Here is a 14,750-nt window from a genome sequence, read left to right on the forward strand (position 1 = left end):
TTCAAATATGATTTTCATGCTTTTCAGTTCACTGGGACATTTGGATGGGCCACAGACAGACATGAAATGGACTGAGGCATGGCTGATGACAGCTGGGATGAGGTTCTTGTCCGCAGACACAGATACTCAGATGGTTGGCTTCATGCCCTCCAATCATCCATGCATGAGGAGGAAACTAGAAACAGTCTTCTCAGGGCTATCATTTACAGAGCCAAACACTGTTTGGTGCCAGTGCAGACAACAATAGGTAGTTTTACTCATCACATAGAAATTTTAAAAAGGTGACAAATTCAAAAACGCAAAATTATATTATAAAGTATTATGTATGAAAGTAAACAGCATAGATCAGTGACTATAGCTATTGAAGAACCTTTCTGGCATGCATAAACTCCAAGGTGCAATATTCAAATAAAAAATTGCATTTTCAAAATATGTGTGAGAATTGCTGACTGTCTCTTTTAAGCCTTACAAATTTAGAAGTCTTCATGGATTCATTATCACACATTAAATAAAATGCACTCTTCAAAATAGGATAATGTTGTGAATGAATGTGCCCTAGCAGCTGTTGTTTTGTTTTTGTTAATCTACCCAGGTGAAAAAGACGTAGTATTAAATGTATTAAAAATATACTTGAAATTCAAGTAGTATGTTTATAATACATTTGTATTCCCAATATGCTTATTTGAAGTGCAATAAAAATATACTGAATTGCATTTTAATGTATTTCTAAAAAGTATACTAGAAGTACTTTTGTATTAAATATATGCTTAGTTATACTTCTAAGAAATATGCTAAACAGAAGCATACTTTTAATGTATTTATAAAAAGTATACTAGAAATACTTTGGTAATAAATATATGCTTAGTTACACTTTTAAGGAATATGCTAAACACAAGCACACTATTAGTATATTTCTAAAAAGTATAGTAGAAATACTATGTTAATAAATATATTTTTATTTATACTTTTAAAGGATATACTAAACACAAGCATACTTTTAGTGACTTTTTAGTGTATTTACAGAAAACATACTTATGTTACCCTTACTTAAAGTATATTTTATGTCTACTTTGTGTAAGAACATAACAAAATGATTACACTTTTAGTGGGTTTTTAATGTACTTCACCTCTGTTATAGAGATTTTTGAATCAGGCCTAATGGAGGGTGATTTGGTCGATCTTGGAAGAAAAACATTAGCAGTGTGTCCATTTCAGCTGTCTATTTATGCTTGCAAAAAAAAAAAAAGATCTCTATGAAGAATTTCAGGTTTCAGGCCCCACCATAGCACAGAAACTGCACTTGTTAAAATTACAAATGACTTGTGAAAAAGCACAATTTAAATATATTTCTTTTTCACCTGGGTAGGCTAATTCAATTTAAAGAGAAAATGCCGATGATATATAAGGGTAGACAGCATCAATTCCTAGCAATTGCCACCATTATGCAACTGTGTGTGCACTCTTAAAAATAAAGGTGCTTCAAAAGGTTCTTCAAGCGATGACATAGAAGAACCATTTTTGGTTCCACAAAGAACCATTCAGTCAAAGGTTCTTTAAAGAACCATCTCTTTCTTATAGCAATTGCCACCATTATGCAACTGTGTGTGCACTCTTAAAAATAAAGGTGCTTCAAAAGGTTCTTCAAGCGATGCCATAGAAGAACCATTTTTGGTTCCACAAAGAACCATTTGGTCAAAGGTTCTTTAAAGAAGCATCTCTTTCTTACCTTTTTATAATCTGAAGAACCTTCTTTCGCCACAAAGAAGCTTTTGTGAAACAGAAAGGTTCTTCAGATGTTAAAGGTTCTTTATGGAACCATTTAGACGAAAAGGTTCTTCTATGGCATCGTGAAGCACCTTTATTTTTAAGAATGTAGTGTGAGTTTTTACACAAACCCTGGTTAGAAGCACAAAATAACACTTAAGCAGCTTTATTGGTGAGACTAGCATAAAACATTTTATGTGCATAACACTGTCACCAACAACAATCTAAAAACAGCTTTTTTAACATTTAAGAATTATGAAAATCAAGTGTTTACTCACAGGTTTACTTAATTATATCTAATTCTCATTGAGGTGAGTCTCACAGATACTTTTTTTTTAAACTACCTAACTGTCCAAGAAGTTAAATGCAGATGTTTTGTATTTAGGTCTAAAGATGTTCTTAAGAAAACACTCTTCTACTAAAGACTATTATGATGTCCAGTTTGTATAGATTTGCTGGGTTACAAAAAGAAAGAGTTTGCTAAACTGAGCTTTTATTCATGGGCAAGAATCAGAGATAACAAATTAAGTGAGACGGCATGAAAGCCAATGCAATTATCTCCCCTGACAACGTACAGACTCTCCTAATAAACTTTTTAACTCAAGTGTATCGCTTTTTCTCTGGCGATAGATGTAGACTGTGTCTCAAAACCTAGAGCGCTGCCTACCTAGACAGCCTCGCCTGCATTCAAACGATTCCAAAATGCTTTCTAGGTAGGCAACTCGCTCGGTTTGGAGACACGGCCACAGTTAATTCGTCGGCGGGCTCTGCATATCAATGAGGCGCTGGAGCGTGTGTTTATAGAAGCGCAGAGCTCGAGAGCAGCTCGTCAGATTGAGAAGAGCGTGGCGTGTCGCGGACTGGGAGCGCATTCAACATCACAGAGACGGGTTTATCATCACACTCGCGCTGTTTGAGCATCTCGATTATTGGATTTGAGTGGCACAAACAAACCGGAGGCTGCTGGAGCTTCTCAACAAACTATTGGGGATGAATCGCTGTACGGCCGCTTTACTTTTGCTGGTTATCGCCTTTTATTCACTCAACACAGAGGGTGAGTGTGTGTGCCATGTTTATTATTTATTTATTTTTTAATATTCTAATAATTTTTTTTTTTTTTTATGTAGGGTTAAAGTGTCAATCAATAGCTTACACGATGCCGCGTTTTAGCTGTTTCGGTCTTATCCGGAGTGCATGATTTTAGTATCTAACAAATTTATGCTTCTATTTTATCTCTTGTTTTTAACTTTTCACGCAGAATAACAGCGTTTTATGCTGGTACAACTGTCAAATAGGCTCCACTTGTCTCAGACAACCTAGTTCATTCTGCAAAACCTGGCCAGTGGTAGTAAATAGTGGCTCTTTGTGTTGCTGGATGAGTCTTGTTGGCTTGTGTCCTGAGAGGCTGTTTCGAGATGATGCTGAATGGAGCAGAGAAGATTGATGAGGGATTAGATGTAGGTCACGGGTCTTTCAGCAGAAGCTCACCTGCTGGAGGAGATCGAGGGAAAACAGCAAATGGCACTTTAATGAATCTCCATCACGCCAGTCTTCTGCGCTGTTTGTTGAATTGTGTACAACCTCGTTGTCAGTTCAGTTTTGAATGCGTTTGAAAGTTAGAAAATGCTGCCGGGAACATGCAGAAAGCATCTCTGGAAGAAATGTCCATGTTATATTTTACCAAAAAAGTAAAGAAAAGTAAGCCCGATCAGAATTAAGCACATTCACCTCACAAATTTCCATTAGCCTATGTTAATGCAAAAAGTAAACAAATAAATTCTCATTAATACAGCAGTGAAAGTTATTGTTTAGACACAATGTTAAAATCAGAAAACAAAACTATCATGCATATTTACAGTACTTGTCCTTTACTATTTTTTGAAATACATCAAAATTAACAAATTACATTAATGCATGCTAATGCAAATAAAATATATTGTTTGCATGTAAGCTTCATTTTTTTTTTTATAGTGCTGTTTTATTAAAATAATGCATTTATAAAAATGTGTACACATTCATTTTTAGGCTCTATTTTCTTTATGCAGCTGTAATTTCTTTCTATTTCTATCTTCTCTATTCAAATGTAATTTTCTTTTTGAGGTTGGGTGCAACATGAATTTAGATTAAATAAATCTCTTGACAGTTTTTGTGAGATCTACAGCATGATTTTTCTTGAGACTAAACTGTGCGCTTTTTTCATTTCTTAGCATACAAGTGCAGATGCACGAGAAAAGGTCCGAAGATCCGGTACAAAGATGTACAAAAGCTGGAGATCAAGCCTAAACATCCATACTGCCAAGAAAAGATGATTTTGTGAGTTGCAAAAAAAAATTCTATCTTTGATCTGCTCGTTTGGGTCAGTAAGTGTGTTTGGTGTGTGTTGTGTTTTTATGACCGTTTATGATTTACAGTAGGTTCTTTAACTAACAACTCAAGAATTAGCTACTCTGTAAATATTATATATTTATACGCAGCTAATATTTCCAGTAGGCTTTAATAAGTGTTGTCTGCCCCTAGACCCTGCTAGATAAAACAGGTCATTTCATCTTGAGGTGGTCAAGCATTGTGATCCAGCTCAATCCAGTTCACACCAGTTTAATCAGCTCTAACCAGACTGTAGCTGTCAGGTAATGGCCACCAAATGCATCATGGATTATCTAATGACCATAAATCTTAGATCAGCTATAAACCTTGTAAAACCAGTTGCCAGCAGAAGCCGTTTTAACTGGATTTTCAATTAGGATCCGGATGACAGTTTAGTGGCACACTTAGAAGATGCTACAGTCAAAATGAACTTAGCATGGTTACGTTGTGACATTGCATGAAGCCTGAACAGTGTTTATGAAGCCTGTAAGATCCAAACATGTTTTCTATGGTGTGAAGCAAACTTGTGTTTGTGAGAAGCATGTCTTTTTGATAGACATTATTATACATTCTGTTCCACCTGCTTGCCATTTTAGGTATTGCAGCATATTTACAGAGCTGGAGATATTTAAAATCAGTCTATAGTAAAGTTATGTCTTAAATTCAAACGAAAATTGTGAGCTTAGTTCGATAATTATTTGAGTGTTCAAAATAAGTTGTAGTATCATATGCTTTATATAGAAATCTCATTACATATGAACAGAGAGAGAGATCTGTCTGCAGTTTAGATCCAGAAATGTTGCTCTGAACTGTAGAAACTGTCAAATGAAATTGGTCAGATGTGAAACGTATTACTTGATTAATTTACAGCAATATTTGATATTCTCGATTCAAGTGCTGTGCCCATGTGCTCATTTGAAGACTATATAATATCCATAGTATTTCAGCTAGTCTTTATACTTATATAATTAATAGTTAATGCAGAAATATATTTTATATAAGAATTTTTTAAAAATCGTTTGTGGCCGTTTAGCCTCAAAATGTTTGGTAAATAATCCCTGGACGTTTAGCTCATTTGTCTGGATTTGCATTGGTGAGCTCTGACCTCAGAGAAAAGCAAACCCCAAGGACTCTGCTGAAAGTGTTCCTTCTCTTCAGTTTATGGCACTGGATTCTGAGTGTGAGTTTAACATTCTAGAAGCTTCTCCAGTCCCACAAGAGCTCCTGCTCTGTTTTAAGGGGCCAATGAAGAGTTTAGAGTCAACAAACATGTTGTTTTGGCTGCATGCGCAGGTGAATAATAAAGTGAAAATCAAAATAAAAGACTAGGCACTCTTGGTCAGTTTGCTTCAGTGATTCCAGCGATGTGGTAAATATCTTCTTAATAGGCAAAATAAGCTGCGCTATTGAATTCTGCTTTGAATTTGTATTTGTTTACCAGTCTGCGGACGTGATGATTCACCTCAGAATCAAGTCCAGGAACGATTTGTCAGGATTTGTCCCACCTTCTGTATATAATTTAAATTATAATTTCAATCGAATCTTTAGTGCAAAATGACATTTATTAACAAATAAAGTAGCATTGTTATTATTTTTATGATTAATGGCATGCATGCAATGTATTAAGAGTATCACTGCTGATTGTTTGTGTTGCTTGAATGACTAATGCTCTCCCCTTGTCTCATCCTGTTTACCCATCTTCTCCTCCCATCCACTCATCCGTGATTTTTCCCATGTGTTTACAGTGTCACCATGGAGAATGTGTCCCGTTTCAAAGGTCAGGAGTATTGCCTGCACCCCAGGCTCCAGAGCACTAAGAACCTTGTCAAGTGGTTCAAAATCTGGAAGGACAAACACAGGTAGCGTTCAGTAAACTTTCGCTGATTTCAAACATCGCTTCTACGTTAATAGATATAAACGACTGCCTGCCAGCACTGCGAACATAAAACCCAAAACCCAAATGACTCGTGTACTTTGACATATTTCCCAAGTTAAATATTCAAGTGAAATTCAATGAGAAAAAAAGGGACTATTTTGTCTATCAGGTTGTTGGGAATGGGTTGATGCCAATTTGCAATGTCAGCCAAAAAGGAAGGTTTTATAGTTATAGTATTAAGTTATGATAGTTTGATTAAAGATTACAGCGATAAACATTTTCTATTAGATTAAAATGCTCTAATTTTGTATACAACAACAAAGTTTCTCTTAAATTGCAGCAGAAAGAAAGTTTTCTTCAGTATTTTAGTTTTGTTTTCCATTGCAAATATCTAAACATCATTAAATCAACATGCAAATTTACCTTTTTATAATCTGAAGAACCTTCTTTCGCCACAAAGAAGCTTTTGTGAAACAGAAAGGTTCTTCAGATGTTAAAGGTTCTTTATGGAACCATTTAGACGAAAAGGTTCTTCTATGGCATCGTGAAGCACCTTTATTTTTAAGAATGTAGTGTGAGTTTTTACACAAACCCTGGTTAGAAGCACAAAATAACACTTAAGCAGCTTTATTGGTGAGACTAGCATAAAACATTTTATGTGCATAACACTGTCACCAACAACAATCTAAAAACAGCTTTTTTAACATTTAAGAATTATGAAAATCAAGTGTTTACTCACAGGTTTACTTAATTATATCTAATTCTCATTGAGGTGAGTCTCACAGATACTTTTTTTTTAAACTACCTAACTGTCCAAGAAGTTAAATGCAGATGTTTTGTATTTAGGTCTAAAGATGTTCTTAAGAAAACACTCTTCTACTAAAGACTATTATGATGTCCAGTTTGTATAGATTTGCTGGGTTACAAAAAGAAAGAGTTTGCTAAACTGAGCTTTTATTCATGGGCAAGAATCAGAGATAACAAATTAAGTGAGACGGCATGAAAGCCAATGCAATTATCTCCCCTGACAACGTACAGACTCTCCTAATAAACTTTTTAACTCAAGTGTATCGCTTTTTCTCTGGCGATAGATGTAGACTGTGTCTCAAAACCTAGAGCGCTGCCTACCTAGACAGCCTCGCCTGCATTCAAACGATTCCAAAATGCTTTCTAGGTAGGCAACTCGCTCGGTTTGGAGACACGGCCACAGTTAATTCGTCGGCGGGCTCTGCATATCAATGAGGCGCTGGAGCGTGTGTTTATAGAAGCGCAGAGCTCGAGAGCAGCTCGTCAGATTGAGAAGAGCGTGGCGTGTCGCGGACTGGGAGCGCATTCAACATCACAGAGACGGGTTTATCATCACACTCGCGCTGTTTGAGCATCTCGATTATTGGATTTGAGTGGCACAAACAAACCGGAGGCTGCTGGAGCTTCTCAACAAACTATTGGGGATGAATCGCTGTACGGCCGCTTTACTTTTGCTGGTTATCGCCTTTTATTCACTCAACACAGAGGGTGAGTGTGTGTGCCATGTTTATTATTTATTTATTTTTTAATATTCTAATAATTTTTTTTTTTTTTTATGTAGGGTTAAAGTGTCAATCAATAGCTTACACGATGCCGCGTTTTAGCTGTTTCGGTCTTATCCGGAGTGCATGATTTTAGTATCTAACAAATTTATGCTTCTATTTTATCTCTTGTTTTTAACTTTTCACGCAGAATAACAGCGTTTTATGCTGGTACAACTGTCAAATAGGCTCCACTTGTCTCAGACAACCTAGTTCATTCTGCAAAACCTGGCCAGTGGTAGTAAATAGTGGCTCTTTGTGTTGCTGGATGAGTCTTGTTGGCTTGTGTCCTGAGAGGCTGTTTCGAGATGATGCTGAATGGAGCAGAGAAGATTGATGAGGGATTAGATGTAGGTCACGGGTCTTTCAGCAGAAGCTCACCTGCTGGAGGAGATCGAGGGAAAACAGCAAATGGCACTTTAATGAATCTCCATCACGCCAGTCTTCTGCGCTGTTTGTTGAATTGTGTACAACCTCGTTGTCAGTTCAGTTTTGAATGCGTTTGAAAGTTAGAAAATGCTGCCGGGAACATGCAGAAAGCATCTCTGGAAGAAATGTCCATGTTATATTTTACCAAAAAAGTAAAGAAAAGTAAGCCCGATCAGAATTAAGCACATTCACCTCACAAATTTCCATTAGCCTATGTTAATGCAAAAAGTAAACAAATAAATTCTCATTAATACAGCAGTGAAAGTTATTGTTTAGACACAATGTTAAAATCAGAAAACAAAACTATCATGCATATTTACAGTACTTGTCCTTTACTATTTTTTGAAATACATCAAAATTAACAAATTACATTAATGCATGCTAATGCAAATAAAATATATTGTTTGCATGTAAGCTTCATTTTTTTTTTTATAGTGCTGTTTTATTAAAATAATGCATTTATAAAAATGTGTACACATTCATTTTTAGGCTCTATTTTCTTTATGCAGCTGTAATTTCTTTCTATTTCTATCTTCTCTATTCAAATGTAATTTTCTTTTTGAGGTTGGGTGCAACATGAATTTAGATTAAATAAATCTCTTGACAGTTTTTGTGAGATCTACAGCATGATTTTTCTTGAGACTAAACTGTGCGCTTTTTTCATTTCTTAGCATACAAGTGCAGATGCACGAGAAAAGGTCCGAAGATCCGGTACAAAGATGTACAAAAGCTGGAGATCAAGCCTAAACATCCATACTGCCAAGAAAAGATGATTTTGTGAGTTGCAAAAAAAAATTCTATCTTTGATCTGCTCGTTTGGGTCAGTAAGTGTGTTTGGTGTGTGTTGTGTTTTTATGACCGTTTATGATTTACAGTAGGTTCTTTAACTAACAACTCAAGAATTAGCTACTCTGTAAATATTATATATTTATACGCAGCTAATATTTCCAGTAGGCTTTAATAAGTGTTGTCTGCCCCTAGACCCTGCTAGATAAAACAGGTCATTTCATCTTGAGGTGGTCAAGCATTGTGATCCAGCTCAATCCAGTTCACACCAGTTTAATCAGCTCTAACCAGACTGTAGCTGTCAGGTAATGGCCACCAAATGCATCATGGATTATCTAATGACCATAAATCTTAGATCAGCTATAAACCTTGTAAAACCAGTTGCCAGCAGAAGCCGTTTTAACTGGATTTTCAATTAGGATCCGGATGACAGTTTAGTGGCACACTTAGAAGATGCTACAGTCAAAATGAACTTAGCATGGTTACGTTGTGACATTGCATGAAGCCTGAACAGTGTTTATGAAGCCTGTAAGATCCAAACATGTTTTCTATGGTGTGAAGCAAACTTGTGTTTGTGAGAAGCATGTCTTTTTGATAGACATTATTATACATTCTGTTCCACCTGCTTGCCATTTTAGGTATTGCAGCATATTTACAGAGCTGGAGATATTTAAAATCAGTCTATAGTAAAGTTATGTCTTAAATTCAAACGAAAATTGTGAGCTTAGTTCGATAATTATTTGAGTGTTCAAAATAAGTTGTAGTATCATATGCTTTATATAGAAATCTCATTACATATGAACAGAGAGAGAGATCTGTCTGCAGTTTAGATCCAGAAATGTTGCTCTGAACTGTAGAAACTGTCAAATGAAATTGGTCAGATGTGAAACGTATTACTTGATTAATTTACAGCAATATTTGATATTCTCGATTCAAGTGCTGTGCCCATGTGCTCATTTGAAGACTATATAATATCCATAGTATTTCAGCTAGTCTTTATACTTATATAATTAATAGTTAATGCAGAAATATATTTTATATAAGAATTTTTTAAAAATCGTTTGTGGCCGTTTAGCCTCAAAATGTTTGGTAAATAATCCCTGGACGTTTAGCTCATTTGTCTGGATTTGCATTGGTGAGCTCTGACCTCAGAGAAAAGCAAACCCCAAGGACTCTGCTGAAAGTGTTCCTTCTCTTCAGTTTATGGCACTGGATTCTGAGTGTGAGTTTAACATTCTAGAAGCTTCTCCAGTCCCACAAGAGCTCCTGCTCTGTTTTAAGGGGCCAATGAAGAGTTTAGAGTCAACAAACATGTTGTTTTGGCTGCATGCGCAGGTGAATAATAAAGTGAAAATCAAAATAAAAGACTAGGCACTCTTGGTCAGTTTGCTTCAGTGATTCCAGCGATGTGGTAAATATCTTCTTAATAGGCAAAATAAGCTGCGCTATTGAATTCTGCTTTGAATTTGTATTTGTTTACCAGTCTGCGGACGTGATGATTCACCTCAGAATCAAGTCCAGGAACGATTTGTCAGGATTTGTCCCACCTTCTGTATATAATTTAAATTATAATTTCAATCGAATCTTTAGTGCAAAATGACATTTATTAACAAATAAAGTAGCATTGTTATTATTTTTATGATTAATGGCATGCATGCAATGTATTAAGAGTATCACTGCTGATTGTTTGTGTTGCTTGAATGACTAATGCTCTCCCCTTGTCTCATCCTGTTTACCCATCTTCTCCTCCCATCCACTCATCCGTGATTTTTCCCATGTGTTTACAGTGTCACCATGGAGAATGTGTCCCGTTTCAAAGGTCAGGAGTATTGCCTGCACCCCAGGCTCCAGAGCACTAAGAACCTTGTCAAGTGGTTCAAAATCTGGAAGGACAAACACAGGTAGCGTTCAGTAAACTTTCGCTGATTTCAAACATCGCTTCTACGTTAATAGATATAAACGACTGCCTGCCAGCACTGCGAACATAAAACCCAAAACCCAAATGACTCGTGTACTTTGACATATTTCCCAAGTTAAATATTCAAGTGAAATTCAATGAGAAAAAAAGGGACTATTTTGTCTATCAGGTTGTTGGGAATGGGTTGATGCCAATTTGCAATGTCAGCCAAAAAGGAAGGTTTTATAGTTATAGTATTAAGTTATGATAGTTTGATTAAAGATTACAGCGATAAACATTTTCTATTAGATTAAAATGCTCTAATTTTGTATACAACAACAAAGTTTCTCTTAAATTGCAGCAGAAAGAAAGTTTTCTTCAGTATTTTAGTTTTGTTTTCCATTGCAAATATCTAAACATCATTAAATCAACATGCAAATTAAAGATATTAAGTCTTGAACAAAATTGAGTGAGTTTACGTAACAAAATTACGTGGGTTATGAAAACCAAACCAGCTGGCGGATATTTGTTCTTGTTTCAACCAAACTCTTTTTTTTTTTATCTGATGTCATTTTTTGCTTGTCATGTAAATGGGTTTTGATTTAAGAGTGAATGAAAACCAAGAGAAAAATACTGATGAAGAACATTTTGTTTTTTTCATGTAATGACAAAACAGTACAAGTTATTTCCATATTTTGAGAGCAAAGGTATTTATTCAAGTGCTCCATTCAATGCTTTCCTTAAGTTTTCTGTACTTGGTCTTAAAAAGGTCTTACATTTATATTCAGAAAACCCCAAATAAGATGGGGCACATTAAAGGTGCACTCAGGTTTTTTGTTCTTAACGTGTTTATTAAAAAGGAATTTAATAATACTCTTGAAAAGGTATGAAATGTCACCATAAAATCAAACTTCTTCTTTTTTGGAATACAGGTGCATCTCAATAAATTAGAATGTCGTGGAAAAGTTGTTTATTATAAAAATTAACTCATGCACATGGTTTTATTCAAAAACATTAACGTTCCCTCATCTGAGAGATAAAATCAAGTCCTGCCTACTTTTCTTTTTTTCGAAAAGTCATTTCACTAAGATATGTCACTTTTATGAATTCTGTTGCATGATGGACTTTAAAGTCATGTGCACTCCGAAGACTCGACACCACTAGGTGTCAGTATAAGCCCATGCACAACAGATAAAGAAAGCCCAATATTAAACCTCTCAAATATTGTTTTTTTGTCCCTTTGTAGGGTGTATGAGGCCTAATCGTTCTCCATTATGCACGAGGCTGAAAACACTGCGGGATGCACTGCATCTCCAGTGAACTGTGGAAGACCAGAGGACACATTTTTTAAAAGCATGACAAAGCATATATCCAGAGAAGCTTTCAAGCACACCAGTTATATTAATGTGGAATAATTTATAGTCATACAAAAATGTATCTTATACAATGTAATTATGAGCCAAATGCGCAGTTACTGCAGAGAAAAGTCCCTGTGAATCAGCACCATCTGTAAGAAGCGATCATTACATTTTTGCAACGTGTAATGTTTTCCGAAGCATCAGTTCTCGGTCTGATTCATTGTGTCGTGGCATGTAAAGGGGTCCTGACACTTATATTTGGATACCGTCTGGTTTGAAACTACTGTGATATACTATCCACAAGTGTCAAAGTAGATCTTAGAGTTCTCACAGACAGTACAAATATCGAAGATGTGTATATAATATCTACAAAGACTTTGTGTTCTATGCCAACATTCAGCCGGTAAACGGAGGCAAAGTGTTCACGTTCAAAATATTGTTTCTCATTGATCTGCCCAAAAGTGCCGGAGGAACTTATTCACTTGTTACTTTGGAATTTGGTACTTCATGGTGAAGTGAAAGAGACAAAGCTGCATTCAATAATATCATCCATTTAAATCATATCATACTCATATTTACACATATGGAAATGTACCGCCACACGACGAGCACATGAACTTTGGGGCCTGCAGTGGGTCATGTGTTTCAAATGAAGCTTTTTATTTCATATCAGCACATTATGAACTACACGTGCCTCCTCTTCGAGGTGTGCAGGTTTGGTAAGCTATTGTTTTCATTTGTTTGGTATGACTGTGTTTTTCTTTTTGGTAAATGTAATGTTTCTCATCTCCTCTTGTACTTCAGATTGTATGTATAAGCACACAGAATAGGTTCTTGTGTACAGACCACCTCGCCTAGTCTAGCTTGTTCAGAATTTAGTAGTGAAGCCTATGTATTGTATCACAGAATTGTTGTTTTACTATTTAAATAATAAATGATAGAAATGTTTGTGTGTTTGGACTGACCCACCAAACACAACTTAAGTCCAAGGAGTTTAATCTTCAAACACAGCAATAAACATTTAAATAAATCACTGGGTGTGTCTGCTTTATATTGCTTAATTGTTTCATTTGAATGTCAGTTGTGTGATAATATGGTTTTGTACATAATTTAGTCACAAATGGTAGGTAAGAAAAGAGGCCACATTTTGGCAGATGACAGATAAAGTTATTGTCCTGTGATGAAAGGTTAACTTGATGAGCTCATGCTGAGATTAGTCTAAGAACATCAGGGTTATTATAGTAACTAAAACTAAAACTAAAAATTATAATAATAATAATAAATTACACAACGACTGAAAAATCATTTTAAATATATATTATTAAACTTATTTTATTTCAACATTTCTCATTTTTATTTAGTTTAGCTCACGAACTAAAGCTAAAACTGAAATACAATTTATAAAAAGATTGTAAAAACTTTATAAAGACTACAGAACCATACAAAATGTGTATATAACAAAATTACTTTTATTATTTTGTTATTATTCTTTTATTATTTATTATTATTACTTTTACCTAAACTTGAAATCAAAACAGAACACATTTTAAACTATTAATAAAAACTATAATAGTATCTCAGTGATACTTAAACACTAAAAGACATCCACTGCATTCATCTAATAAAGCTCTTATCATAGAAAAATGCTTTCTACGATATAGAGCAATTGGAAAATGAAAATAGACGTACTTTAGATGATAATTGAAAAAAGAAAATGTAAGAACACCCAAATGAATATTCAGTCAATAGATATAGGGGATTGATTGATTGATTGATTGATTGATTGATTGATTGATTGATTGATTGATTGATTGATTGATTGCTTGATTGATTGATTGATTGATTGATTGATTGATTGATTGATTGATTGATTGATTGATTGATTGATTGATTGATTGATTGATTGATTGATTGATTGATTGATTGATTGATTGATTGATTGATTGATTGCCATTATGTTATAGCCCCTCACACATTTCTATTTCTCATATCTACACAACTACATCATTGTTTAGGATCCACTAGGGAGGACAGCACACTTTCAAGGGGGTCTCAAGATGACTTAAATTATTAAAATAACCTTTGAAATAAAGTAAAACAGCTGAAAATCAAGATTAGAAAATGGATTTTCAAGAATATGAAAATAGTTTGTTGGGGAAACAATTGGTATTTCTGAGTCATATACATTTTTTGGTCATAAAGTGTATATGGTGATAAACATACAGATACTGAATCTTCTGGAATTATGGAATTTAGTTGTTTTAATTAGTTGTAATTATTGTAAGTATTTTAATATATTGCCACTATTTTGTGTGGATAAAGTTGTTGTCATTGTAGCAGAAGTACCATATTGTCTTTGGCAATGGGGGCCTTGGAGACAAAACCACTGCACTACATGCTAATTTTGAACAATCAATCAATTTATACAGTTTATTCATTACAATTTAAAACAATGGTATAATATATTACTGTATATGGTGATAAACATACAGATACTGAATCTTCTGGAATTATGGAATTTAGTTGTTTTAATTAGTTGTAATTATTGTAAGTATTTTAATATATTGCCACTATTTTGTGTGGATAAAGTTGTTAATAGAAGGTATGCGTTTATACAGACAAAGATTTTACAAAAATAAACTCACTATGAAAAATAGGTTATTCACTGGTGGAGTATACTGTGTGACAACTTGCCCCGGTCCTGTCTA

At 34.8% G+C, this 14,750-nt stretch overlaps 2 protein-coding genes across 2 annotated transcripts; both read left to right on the top strand.

Annotated features, from left to right (window-relative positions):
* Positions 1 to 2,559: 2,559 nt before the first annotated feature.
* On the top strand, positions 2,560 to 5,991 carry LOC107664739 (C-X-C motif chemokine 14-like). Its single transcript, XM_016455387.1, has 3 exons — positions 2,560 to 2,818; positions 3,972 to 4,077; positions 5,874 to 5,991. Exons 1-3 carry the CDS (start codon positions 2,755 to 2,757, stop codon positions 5,989 to 5,991), a joined length of 288 nt encoding a protein of 95 aa, XP_016310873.1. The 5' UTR covers positions 2,560 to 2,754.
* A 1,269-nt stretch (positions 5,992 to 7,260) lies between these two features.
* LOC107664788 (C-X-C motif chemokine 14-like) lies at positions 7,261 to 12,892 on the top strand. Its single transcript, XM_016455462.1, has 4 exons — positions 7,261 to 7,519; positions 8,673 to 8,778; positions 10,575 to 10,688; positions 11,931 to 12,892. The coding sequence occupies exons 1-4, from the start codon at positions 7,456 to 7,458 to the stop codon at positions 11,944 to 11,946; spliced, it is 300 nt and encodes a 99-aa protein (XP_016310948.1). The 5' UTR covers positions 7,261 to 7,455; the 3' UTR covers positions 11,947 to 12,892.
* The last annotated feature ends 1,858 nt before the right edge of the window (positions 12,893 to 14,750 follow it).

Source organism: Sinocyclocheilus anshuiensis, unplaced genomic scaffold, assembly GCF_001515605.1.
Source record: "Sinocyclocheilus anshuiensis isolate Anshui unplaced genomic scaffold, SAMN03320099.WGS_v1.1 scaffold235, whole genome shotgun sequence".
Classification (NCBI taxonomy): Eukaryota; Metazoa; Chordata; class Actinopteri; order Cypriniformes; family Cyprinidae; genus Sinocyclocheilus; species Sinocyclocheilus anshuiensis.